The sequence below is a fragment of the Chinchilla lanigera genome, unplaced genomic scaffold (genome assembly GCF_000276665.1).
Source record: "Chinchilla lanigera isolate Chin_1 unplaced genomic scaffold, ChiLan1.0 scaffold00016, whole genome shotgun sequence".
In the NCBI taxonomy this organism is placed as follows: domain Eukaryota; kingdom Metazoa; phylum Chordata; class Mammalia; order Rodentia; family Chinchillidae; genus Chinchilla; species Chinchilla lanigera.
Genome location: NW_004955417.1, coordinates 19547001 through 19561114, shown reverse-complemented (window position 1 = coordinate 19561114; position 14114 = coordinate 19547001). Strand labels below are relative to the sequence as shown.

Genomic DNA, 14114 nt, shown 5'->3' with positions numbered 1-14114 from the left:
TATTTTAATATATTTAATAAATATATTAAAAGTTACATTAACAGAAGTATGTCTCTATGTCTATTAAAAATAAAATTGTCAGGAACACAATTTTATTCTTAATAGACATAGAGACATACATCTGTTAATGTAACTTTTAATATATTTATTTATTTATTTAGTAGCTGCCATATTAGCTTCCTGAAAAAAAGTTTTATTTTCATTAGACTAATAAATAATTATTTAGTATTAGTATAATTACTATAGGGTAATCAATAAATATATTTTGACAAGCTTTGCATCAGATATTGTCTTTATTTGAAACTACACAACATTTTTTGTTTTAAAATTTAAGTTCATTTATTGATAGCATCATGCTACTATACACGATGTTTGCCTTAAAATAATCTCTTCCCTCCAGTGAATTATACCTCCCCGTGTTTACTTGTTACTACCTTAACTACCAAAGCTGCCATGAGCTAATGAAAGAATATATACTAGAGTTAATTATAAGATGATAGTTTTAGAGATTAATGACTACAGTTATCATCTTGGATTTTCTAAAATATTAAATCCATGCCTTGAGTTAAACTATTAGATGGGACCATGAATTTAACAGGAGGTGACCAACCATTCTCCCTCAATGCACATTGCATGAGAAGTGTCAGGAAAATGGTAATCTTAGCAAACACCAACACAGACATGTCATGAACCCTAGAGTTTTGTAGGTCTACCTGAAGATTCACATCCAGAAAAACAATAAAATTGAAAGCATCAGCTATCATGTAGACAAGACATCTCATGTCATCATCCTAATGACCTGTCACTGCACAATTATAAATATGTACTCTTGGACCTCAGCGTTACTTTAAATTGCAACATGAAAATAATTTCCCCTTACATTTTGATTACTGACAACAAGCTACTAGATATAGGAATAGTTATTCTTTGTGAGTCTTCCAAGATGACTACTTCTATGTTTATCTCTTTGAAAACACTATTTTTACTGAGAAAAAACAGTTTACTTAGGGTTTGCTTTATATATGCTGCATATTCATTTTATAGGCACTGAACTAAGAAATAAAGTTTAAAACATTTTAGTTAATTTTTTTCTATCATTAATACTTGTGTTGTGACATCCATGGTAAAATGATTAGGGCCAAATATTGAAAGAGTATATAAATAAGCTTGAATTTCATCCCATAAATACTATTATAAACAAAGCTTTCAAAGTGTTGAGTACATATGATACAATGATATATTTTTTGAGATTTTGTCCCCCAAATTCAGTTTCCAAAAAGAAACTCTCTGTTATAAATAAGACAGTTGCAAATGACACAAGAATCATGATAGAAATTCGCATACATATTACACCTTTGATTTAATCAATAAATAAAACATTATGCAGCCCATGTCCATGAATAAACTTACAGCCACAGTTACTTACATTTAGCTAAGTGTGCTCACATTTATATAGGATTATCATTCTCTAGTAATTTAATGTTTTTATTTTAAAGCTATATTACTCAAAATGATCCTTTTTCTCAAATGGTACTGAACGGTGATGTTCAGGGTTGTTATTGTTGTTAGAATATTTTTCCGGCAATTATCATCCTTGGTGAACTTTACATACTTAGTCAGTTTTACAAAATGAACTCACACATCACTTTTGATAGCATGCTGTTAGAAGAGGAAATATTACATATATTTCTGTAAAAGGCCAAAGTTACATGTTTGTATAAAATCAGTCATTGAACCTTATAAAAATTTGAAAATATCTTGTATTTTTCTTCAGATCCCATATCAGATTTTGAGGAAATTTCCTGAATACATTTATTTAGGACTTCTACTCTTTTATGCAAGTGCACAAGGGCTAATTAGAAAGATCAGAATGCATTGAGAATACAGAGTGAGATTCCTCAGCCTGTAAATAATCATATATTTTTCATCTGGAAATAGTAAGTTCCAAAAAATGTATTAAAACTATTTGAAGCCTCAACTGAAAGTGATATGAGAATGACCTAAATCTTCAACATGATCCCAAAATTCCCTTTACTGACACAAGTGGGATTAAATACACAGTTGACCACAATAGGAAGATCATACATGTGTATGTGAATCAAGTCCTTTGAGAGGAAGACAGGAAGAATTAGCCCTGGAAGTCACAAACAAAACTCAGTGTTTTAAATGAGATTCCCAATGGAGACAAAATTGATTTAAAAATAAAATCAGCTGCCAGTGCTGTACAGAAGAATCCTTCCCACAAAATGTACAGAAGAATGAAACATTTTTTGCATTGAGTAAGGATTAAAATAGAAGGTGATGAGTATCCTATACAATGTGGTGAGGAGATGAAAAAAAAGAAAGAAATCTTAGTACTCTTTTATAGAGTCAGGCATTAGGTATATGTTAGGTATCTTTACCAAAAAGAAAAATAAAATTTTGCCATTTCTTGAGAGGCACAAAGTTGTATCATGGGACCATGTGCCTAGGTTTTTTAAAAATTTATTTCTTTATGAATTTATTTATTTATTTATTTATTTATTTATTTATTCATTCATTTATTTACTGGTGCCAGGAATCAAACTCAGGACCTTAAACTGTGCCACTGAACTATTTCCCCAGCCCCTGTTCCTAGGTTTAAAATCTCACAGAAATAGAGAGAAGATCCTCTTTGCTGTCCACATTTCAAAGGGATGGCTCCAAATCCCCCAAGAAAGACATTCTATCTTGGTTACTTTTCTGTCCTTGCTGAGACAAAATACCCAAAACCCAAAATTAAGAAAAGAAAGGTTCATTAAGTTCACAATCTGTGGAGGTTTCAGTCCATACTCCACTGGCTCCAAGGCAGGGTCGCACATGGCAGAGGGGAACAGTTCATGGCTCTGGAAAACAGCAAAAGAAGAGCTTACAAGAGAATTAAGGTAGGTTCACTATATTCATTTAGACAAAGGGAAGATATTATGTATGTATTTTTTGTTTCAGAATTTTACATACCCAGACACTATTAGTGAATAGAGAACTCAGTAGAATCATGGTCAATAAAACAATAACTTAGGGAGGAAATAATTTTGCTTGCTTGTGTCAGTTGTCCTTTATGAGTTATTAAAATACCATTCTATAGGTTTCAGGTTGTTAAAACCATTCAGAAGTAAATGGAATATAAGGTAATATAATACACAGCAGTGATTAAAATTTCCCAAAAAGCAACTTCCAGCATTCACTTGACAGTGATCACTAGCATGTTTAGTATGGCTTAACTGATGCACATTTTGAAGTCTGGAGCTCTCACATCCTTTCGTAATGAGCTTACTGTACTTTCCACCATGCCCCAAGCTTTAGTTCTTGCTCTTCTTCATAAAGTTGCAGCATTTCTCCACTGCAGTTTGTAAGATCACTATGTAAAGAATCACCAGAAATCCAGTCCAACATTCAAAATTGACAAAGCTTAATAGAAAGAAGTTTCACACAATAGTGTGTAATATATGGCATGTGATCAAAACCACATTGTTTAAATGTTTTTAAACATTTATTACCTAAAAAGACTCCTCGCCATTAATCTTCCTCAAAGTACCTGTTCTTGCTGTGTGCATATTTATCCCTTAATTCTTGCAGCTTACTGATGCAGTTCTGGAAGCCCGCTTCAATGACTATCCTTACAAGTTGTGATCAAAAATTTGATGGACACCCACCAAAAATTTGATGGACACCCACCAAAATGTCAGGCTCACACAAAGATGATGATGGGTCCACACCCATTTTATTTAATGGCCCTGACACCTTGCAACTTCTGGCTTTTGCCCATACTCAAAATAATCATGAAAGATAAAGGAACTGAATTCGTTCAGGACATCAAGGAATGTTAGTAAAGATACTAACTAAATTGGACTCCCAGACCTGCTTCCAAAAGTGGCAAGAATGATAACATAATTATGTTTGAAGCAAGGGGGAGAACTTTACAGGTGATTGATGAAAATATATATTTTACTGTAATAAATACTTTTTCAAATTAAATCTTCATTGTAGGTTCTTTTTGGGGGGTGGTTTCCAGTACCAGGAATCAAACTCAGGACCTTGTGCTTGCCAGGCAGGCTCGGTGCCACTGAGCTAAACCCCCAGCCCCCTGTAGGTTTCAACTATACCTTGCACATATTGTTAAACAATGTACATAGGTGTGTGCATGTATTTCATAATTTTAACCTTTTGACAGGGAGAAAATTAATATAAAGTTTCGTAATATCTTACAGAATCTTGATATCTTGGTATAGATACTGCCAAAGCAAGCACACTATCTTGATGTCTTAACAGTGTCCCTCATATCTTATATAATACCATATACAGTTTATATTTTACTAAGTTTCATAGGGATAAATTCGCACGAATGGGTGCACTAGACATTGTGGACATAGTCCACAGCCTTGTAACTAATGTGGTTTTTGATGTCATTTTTACAGGTTTGGTGGCTGAATAATAAGTGAGGCAACTTGAGGCCATGGTTACATCAAGGATGTAGCCATCTGTGCTGCCCTCTCCTGCTTTAATTATAATATATCCAGGAGACAGTTATTAAATACTCTTGTGATGGAACAAAACTTTATGCTTTCTCTCCCGATGTACTTTTCCAACTATATTTTGTGCCCTTAACAATAAAGTAAGCGAACGTTCAGTAATTTGTCTTTCAGAAGCTTATCCTTTTTAGCAGGAAGTTAGAATCTCTCTTACTATGGACAGTGACTCTGCAGTGAATCAGTTTTCCCCTGCCTATTCTTAACAGACTTTTCCTCCAAAGGCCTTATTTATTCATTTGCTTTCTTCCTTTGTGTGAACCTTTGGCTTCATTTCAAGTGACCGCAACATTATTAATGATAGAGGAGGCATGAAGTTCTTTCTCTTCTATGTTATAAAGCTCTATGTTACTTAATGAGAGATTTTTAATGCATAAGTTCAGTTAGGCTTCATAAAAAATCATGCAGCAGCTTACTTTAAATAAAACTATTTTCAATAAACAAATAAGACATGAGTAGTCTCTCAATTAGGTGATGGGTATTAAGGTTCATATTTTCAACAGCAGTCTTACCAAAGGATAAATAATACTGTTTGTTTACACAGTATTTGAATGTCTTTCACACTATTTCAAAGTTCTGATAAATTTTAAATGATAAATTGAGATAAATTCTTGATGCTAAAAATACATGAAGATTCTTATAGATTACATTTTTCTTTTTAATTCAAAAGAAGTGTAAGACTCTCTGATGGTCTAAAACAGTAATTTTGCCTCAGGGATATAAAAGAGCTAACCTAGTTAAACACATAAAATGATATTTTTAAAAAGATAGACCTTGATCACTAAATTATGTCATTTGTCTCTCACATCAACACAGACCTGAAAGTTTTTCTGACGGTCCTTTTTTTTTCTAGCAAACAGAGTACTGAGAAGCACATCCACCTCATAATTTGCATTCAGAGAGCGTGTTAATAACCCATCTTTTCCTTCTGTGTCCGTCTCTTTGTAGGCTGACCGGCAGCTTTGTACCAGACTTGATAGTTAGCATGAGTAGCCAAATGTGGCTGCACCTTCAAACGGATGAGAGTGTTGGATCTGTTGGCTTCAAGGTTAACTACAAAGGTAATGACAACTTGCTACAGCGAGGAATGTTATCTTAATACCACCAGAGAATACTTTTAAATTCAAGTTTCATTGCATCTACAAAGTCAAAAACGTTTTCTAGAGCACAAGTGAGAATATATTACAACAAAAATCATTTTCTTCTTTGCTAAAGATGATGATTCCACTTATTTTTATATAAAATGAGCTTTTTCCTTTAAAATGTGTCTATTTTGTATCCCTCATATCTTCCCGGTCTGTTACGCTGTCCTTGTGTTTCTTTGGCTCTGTAAGGCTGGTCTTTTGCAGAATATGTCATGCAATTTTATGTTCCTTAAATAGTGCGCCTGGCCAAATTCTGCAGAGCATTAAATACTTAAATATAACGGTAATGATATTAGATCACCAAATATTCTCCAGCACTAATTTTTTCTAATAAATCAGTGGTGCTATCAGGTCACATACACGGTCTCCAGCTAAGTATATCATAGAGCACAAAATCATAAAATTCCTACCACTCATCCCAGTGTTGGCCAAGGTACAGGTGATTATTTACATGTAAGAAGTAAAATATTTTATTCTAGTTCTAGTTTTATTCTGGCTTAATTTTATAAAATAGGTTGTGAAATGGTGCATATCTTGGACACACACAGAACCCTGACTAAAATCAATATATACACACAACGTACCAATTAGAAATGCAAATTTGCAACTTCATAACTGTTAATAAATTCAATTAAAACTTTTGCTTTAAGAAAAGAAAATGCAAAACAGGCCATCAGAATGTTATGTGGCTTGAATTTATTATTACCATTGTGGCAAAATTCTTTATTCTCTATCTTATCAATTAAACAATGCCTGTGAAAAACTCTGACTTGCATAATAATAATTTTTCATCTGAGTTTCCTGTTTCAACCGCTGCCATGCCTTTGTGTCTGACCACATTGACATGAATGCATGATGTTGTCAGGGAGACCGGGCACATTTGTTCTGTATTTTTTTACTTGTAACTAAATTTGGTACAATATTAATTTGAATAGTTCAGAAAATCTGTATAATTGTGAATTTAAAAAAAGTGTTAGCCTGATTGTAGTTGAAAATCTATTCTTCCTGCATTGAACATCCACATCTATCCCCAGTAACTAAAACGAGGTTATAACACTTCAGGAAAGGTGAATTTATGTTCAAACTACTTGATAATTTTCTTTTTCCTTTTATTTTACCCAGCACAAGGACTGAGGGAATCTGGCATCATTGCATTCTTTTTTCTTCTCTTTTCTTTTTTCTCCACTTTGTACACTTCACCTGTCAGAAGACAGTTATTTAAATCTTAGAAACTGTATTAATTGTGGGTGATGTTGCTTCAACAAAAATATACAGCTCTGTTATTAAAACTCATGATTAGTTTGTAACAGCAGGGGAGATGCGTTGGTATTTACACAGCGCTCTGTTCTTTTGCAGTTCAAGAACTGGAAATACACTGAAAAGTAGAACATTTTCCCATTATATTATTGTCTTTCTGCTTAGTTTTCAGCAAGAGTAATTTAAAAATTTCAGAAGTCTGCAGTGTGCTACATACTAAGTAAATTGTCAAATATAGAAAGAATAGGCCCAATCTCTATCTCTTGCAAGATCACAAAATAATAATCCAAAATAAGTTATGTGTAAATATTTACATATAAGTCTCACAGAGAAGAGATATTTGAAACAAACGTATGATTTTCTAAATGAATAGTTCCCTGTTTCTCTGTTTCCCTTTCATATTGTGTCTTCTGGTCTATGTTAGACATTGCCAATGGTGATCATCCAGTGTCAAAGAGGTGGTCATATTACACTCTTGCTCAAAATGCCTAATTTCTTATTGCCTGATGGCAAAGTCCAAAGCTTCTACTGATTTGTTGTCCAGCCTTTTCTGTTCTTATTTTAGTTTTTGTGTACACTATAATTAATTAAGCTATCCGTAATTCCTTGAACCCAGCAAGTGGTTACCCATTTCTTCTTGCAAGTTTAACTAAATAGCACCTAGATCACTATTCCAATTTTAATTCATCTTCAAATGCAGAATTCAAATGTTCCTTCTGTAATATCTTCCTTAACTCTTTATCCACCACAGATGACCATTTCTATTTTCTACACTCTGTGCTGCATATGCTCAGTATGTCGTGTGCTTATACTTCTAGCAGCACCCTGTGCTAATGTCATCATAATTATTTATTCAGCTAAGCAGAACAAATTGTTTGCTCTATGTAAATAATGTAATATAAACTAAGGTATTCTCAGAATTTTTACCATTTTTTTAACTTTGAGGTTCATATTTTTGCATTCCATGGCTTAAGACGTGAGCTTAGTTTGAAGCAGGGTTAATTTTGAAAAGTTTCTTGAATTTTGATGTACAAATAGCTCCAGCACCTTCACCTACTAAAAATAATTCCCATAATTGCCGTGCGTTCTGTGCAGTAGTGCGTTGGTCCGAAATGGAACACCTGCTATAAACCTCAGATTTAATCTAAAGGTATCTTCTTTTTTGTCATCTGTAGGTTTTACATAAGATAGCTATAAATGTAACTTTCCTTGAAACTGAATGTATATTTTATTGTGCAGTTTGTCTCAAAGTTTTAAAAATTTTAAAAATAATGAGTGAAGTATGTAAAGTAGACTTTGTCTCATACAATGTGTTTTGATTGTTGTTTCCTGATTACCTAAGAGAGAGGTTTTGAAACTTGACTTTAAAGAAACTAAGATATCAAATACCATGTATGAAATATAAAACTAAAATAGGAAAAATTTGTTAAAAGCTGATAGACTAGAAATGGGGAAAAGATTGATACTTTCAGTTAGTAAGACAGCTTTGCATTCCCTTTAAATGTACAGAAAACCCTAGGGATATAAAAAATAAGTTGAAAATTACTATTTTAGTACTATACAAAGACTAAGAGGCAAAAACTTATCTGGGAATGTAAAATATTATACAGTTGACTAGTGGCCTTGAATTTTAGAACTTCAGCTTCCATCTTTGAAACTATCAACACTTTTTTTTTCCTCTGTAGCTTGGAGAGCATCTGGTTTAAAATGTAAAAAGACAACCAATATTTCAAATCAAGACAATAGCCTTGTATTTTAAATAAAATTTTATTTGATTAGTATTTATCATGTTCATGGCACAGAACTGATTGTTATGTACTACAGAAGAAATGCATAAAATGCAACCAGACTTTTTCAGAAGTTACTATTTTTAACTCGTTAAAACCTATTTTTTTTGTCCCCGGGGGGGGTTTAGTTACTGGGAACCAAACTCAGGACCTTGTGCTTGCCAGGCAGGCACTGTGCCGCTGAGCTAAATCCCCAGCCCCCAAACTCTGTGTTGAGTGTAACAAAGTATGACTATCCTGATTTCCAGGAGACTTACGTGTTCAGTAAAATGATATTCCAAGATATGACAGTAGATGTTCTTACTGAAAAGGAGAATAACCTTACTGTCCACCTTAGTCCATTTCCACTAGAGAGATTAGTCTTGTTTCTCAGTGTGAAGACCGTAAGACACTAAAGGGCTGAATTAAATCACTCAGCCCTCCTTCTCTCATCAGCTACATATAAAAATAAACACCATGCACATGTGCACACAGACACACCAACAGGGCAAAACCTACCTGATTCCCAATGGGGAGCACCTGTATTTTTTATTTCCATATAGGTTACTTGATATTCTTTAATTGAAAACTGATGGTAGAAGTATATATAAACACATCTCCAGTCTTTCTAGTGTTGTGAAAATAATATTACCCCCTCCTTTTACAAATTAGGTGCTACGACTATTTTCTTAACATTCTGCTGTATGTCAGCATGCATCCTTACCAGTACTTTTAATCTCTAACCCTCACTGAGTGAAACTGGTGCTGTGGAGTAGCGCCATGCACTCTTGGAAGCACATGTATAGTCTTATTGAATTTCTGCAATGATCCTGTGAGATAAGAAAATAATATTATCTCCACTGCTCAGGTGAAACTGAAGCACATCACATTAGACAATTTATGATCACATGGGTAGAAAGAACATGGTATGACTCTAAATTCTGTGTTTTCAAACTGCAGCCTTTAAAATATATTATTTCCAGAATCTTAGTAGAATTTTAAACTTGTTTAGACATTTAAATTTTGAAATAGCTGTCAAGTAAAATACATGTCTAAATTTTAAAATTTTGATGATGCCATCTGGTTTGGTGGGATGACCTACAATTTTAAAATGGAACATTTTCATTAAAGATGATTATTTTCCTTAAATATTTAGAATCATTAATTTTAATGATGTGCTGTGAACTCAGAGCTCCTGTGCTTCATTGTAGAGCTGAGGAATAAAAATTCCGCTGTTTGCCAAATTCAAGTCTTTCAGTAATTAGAGCATATGCTGCGGATAAAAATAGCTTAATACAAAAAAAATCAAAATTAATTATTCACAGGTATTAGACCCAAAATTAGGTTTAAATAAAATTTTAAAAGCATCCATTAAAATGTTTATTTACTGACAAAGGATTTTTATTCATCGAATAGCATTTTGGGAGGTTGATTGCAATATTTTCTAGACAGCCTCTGGAAGCATTTTAAATAATGATTTGAACTGTGAAAATAACCAGGACTATCAGGTATGCAGATTTTACATTGTGTTTATAGCAGTACACAGATTTCTTCCTTCCTTTCCATTTTATATTTTTTCTCTCTTCATCAATCTCTTTTCTTTTTTCTTATCATCCGTCTGTATTTTGTCTTATTTTTATATAAGATAATATTCTTATATTCCACTACAGCTGTATTTCTATGAATATGTCAAGACTGTCTTTCCAGTCAATAAATGCGTATCATTTTTTTTTCTAAATGACTACACAGGAGTTCACAAGATGGGCATGCCGTAATCAACATAAGTAAATAGTCCTTTAATTCATTGCCTTCATTTCAACATTAAATATTGAAATACAAATTATTATACAATACTTTCTTCCCTTTTTACATGGAGAAGCAGATTCTGAAAAGAGGTAATATATTCTGAATAATTATTTCTGAAATTATGTTTATATCCTTCCCTGAAATGCAAAATGGGGACCCTTTCCTACCACTTAACATAAAAATTAGCCAATCGTTTAGTTGATTTCCAATCTGATGAATTTTAAATTCTGCTTTATTCTGTTTAGTAGCTGCAGTGCAATTGTTCATACTTTCAATGATGATCGCCACTAGTTTTCTCTTCTGTGGGAAATTTCTGTTGTATTTTCTGGGGAGGTCATCTGTGGTCATGACTGACCTGATTTCCCTTTGATTCTGGATAACAGAGAAGTACCCTTCCTGTCCTAGTGAAATGTGGTCACGTGACTACAAAATACATAGGACAGTGAGCAGAGGCTCTCCCAAATCAATGCAAATGAAGCCATGGTGTGCAGGTGGTGTAACGGCAAATTTCTGATGCTTTCCCTTGAGGTCTGTGTGCCTGAAACTGGAAACAGAGCCCCCTCACATATTCATGTTTGCTGGTTGTCTGACCCAGGCAGCACCAGGAAGAAATGACCTGCTTTTTGTTGAGCCTATGTGGTTTTGCATGAATTTGCTATCATAGAATAGCCTAGCAGTGTGACTGGCACACAACCTAACTCATTCTACTCCTTGCCAACTTTCTGGTGTGTAGTCTTTTTATTCTTATAAAGATGTAGGGACTTTTTGTCACATAATTATTACAGATTAATTCATATTACACATTACATATATTTTCTTCCATCTGTAAAGATGCTGTGGAATGAAATTTTTCCATTCCAAATTTTTTCTTCTTTTCTTTTCTTTTTTTTTTTTTGTAAACTGCAATTCCTCATGTCAACTGGACTTAGGCATGTGTTGGACATTCTTTAAAGATTTTGTCAAAATTAAAATATATTTCCATATGTTCCCTCACCTTGCACACTTTAATCCATTGGGAATTTATTTTCGTATTTTGATTGGGTGTTTTCTCCTAGATGTAAAGATTATTTTACCAACATCATTATGAGGTAGATCATCATTTCCCAAGAGATTTCAAATGTTATATTTATCACGTTTCCTGTTCATTTGAATATATGTAACTACTTTATCCTCTTCTAAGACCATTCATGCTGTTCTAATTTCATTAGTTTTAAGATTCTTCTGTTCGAAATATCTTGTGGATAAGGCTCCATGATGTTTTCATTCCATTTTAGGATTTTTCTGATAATTCTTATACATTTATCTTCCACTTGTGTTTTAAAGTAATTTCTGGAATAATATGATAATATTATTAGTAATTTTCATTAGAATTGCATTAAATTTACATATTGATTAGGCTTATATTAAAACTCTTCTGTTATGTCTTCACATCAGTCCTTGTTCAGTTCCTAAATTTAAATTTTATGTCATTAAAAAAATAGGTTCTTCATTATTCATAACTTTATTCTCAAATATTTGCTTTATTTTGCTGTTTTATAACAAATTTATTTTTCTTTTACATTTTATCATCATTATTATAAATTTGTCAGTTTTCATATCTATAGGTTGTATTCAGTGGTATTATTTAATATTTCTATTCATATTAGTTTTTTAACATTCAGTGTCATGATAATTAGGTATAAATTTAATAGCTATTACAGGCAACTCAACCAGTCATTAAGTATAGGCTTATTGTTATGAAGTGGCATGGCTCAGGAGAGAGAAACTCCGGTGTTGAATGCTCATTCAGCATTGTCATGTGAGCAGAGAAAGTTACTTCTCCTTCCATTCTGTCTCCCTTCTTGAGTGTGTTTGCCGGCACTGTCAAAGTTATAATATTCCTCCTTCCAGGGGTCTATTGTAGCCCATGGGAACTTCCAGAATTCTACCATGTAACAGTGACGAGACCTGGGACTTCTTTCTTAATCTTCTTTTGGTAGAAACTGCATTATCATTTGAACATTTCATTTGCTGGCGAAGGATATTTGGAAAACAAAGTATACCCATTCTACGGAGTTCAAACACTTTTCTCTAACTTTCAGGATCGATTGACACAAGCACATATTTAGTTATGCTACTCACTTAAGAATGTCCATAGGTCTCCTACTTTTAGGACATACTTCCATTACTCCAGTAAATCTTTCTTAAACATGATTACAAATCTTTTCGTACAGTCTTGCATCAATTTACTAATATTTTAAGTAAAATTTTTTCATATAATTATATGTGTGAATTTGAACTGCATTTTCTGTTGGCATGGTTTTATCAAATTTGGTTTTGAGTAATTTTGATAATAAGCAAATGGAGTAAAGACATTTTTCAATGTTCTGGAATAGTTTGAATAACATATTTTTTAGGGTAGAAAAGCACTATAAAAGTGCCTGCATAATTTTGCTTAAGGGTAATTAACAATTTCTAATTTTCTCCTCTGGCTCCAAATCTTTTCAGAACATAATATTTGTTAGAAAATTTAAGGAAAATGATTTTCAAATATGTGTAAATGCAGATTTTCTTTCTCTTAAAAAGTCATGAATATTTTACTGTGATAGTTTATTTATGGGTTTATTACTTTGAAGTAGTACATATTTTCTCTCTCTTTGCTTGTATACTCTTTTTTGCCTTCCTACATGCAATCTTTTGTTTTTGTTCTAGTGATTTAACTACTCTAGGCTTCAATGAACCTTATCTCTTCTTATTTTGTATGGTTCTATAGGTTTGGGCTGAACTAATCAAAGTTTTCTTTGATGCAGTTATCAACCCAGCATCTGAGGCCAAAGATGTATAGATTCCAGCTGAATGGAAATTTCTTTTCTGAGGCGTAAGGGTCATTTCACTTGATGCCTCTTTGAGTCAACTTTTGTAATCTTATGTCAATAACTTCACAACAGAGACAGAGCAAAACCAACAAATAGAAAGAGGAGTGTAGCCTTGTGGATGTAATTGAAATTCCTAAATTTAGCACTTCCTGAAGAGAACACTTGACCTTGGTTTGTGTGAAGCTATAAGCTTCCTATTTAAAACCTGGTGCTTTTAGTTTCTGTCCCTAAATACGTCTATCAATTATGTGAGCTCTGATTAACATATTCGTTAACTCTTTATTTGTTTCAACTAGTAAGCAAGAAATATCTACATTATTATTGAGAGCTTTCAGACTTACTTATGTATTTAATTATTTATTTTTAAAATGTGTTAGCACTGGAACACACTAGAAATGAATCCAAGAAAAAATTATGTACTGACAGGAAAAAGAAACAAAACTGTTTTATCTGAGTCAAATCAATGATTATTTTCATAGAAATTTGAAGATTTAGTAATTATCTTTAGTTAATAACATATATGCGTAATGGGCAGATTTTTTAATGTTAGCACCTGTGCCTTACTTGTGACTAAGTCGTAATCTCACTTAGTTTTGTCCTCCAATTATGAGTGACTAAAATGACTTAAATATGGCATCAATTCTTTAGTTCTCATGTGATTAGTTATTACACTGAGACATTATTGTTCAGATTGTATTGCTCACATTTCTTCTCTTAAGTTTTCTGTTATATTACAGAAGT

At 32.9% G+C, this 14114-nt stretch overlaps 1 protein-coding gene across 1 annotated transcript in view; it reads left to right on the top strand.

Annotated features, from left to right (window-relative positions):
- Positions 1 to 14114, top strand: part of Csmd3 (CUB and Sushi multiple domains 3) — a 1085099-nt gene that overhangs the window by 564676 nt on the left and 506309 nt on the right. Inside the window, exon 13 of the mRNA XM_005381888.2 lies at positions 5493 to 5605. Within this exon, the coding sequence (XP_005381945.1) occupies positions 5493 to 5605 (113 nt within the window). The remainder of the gene's footprint in view (positions 1 to 5492; positions 5606 to 14114) is intronic.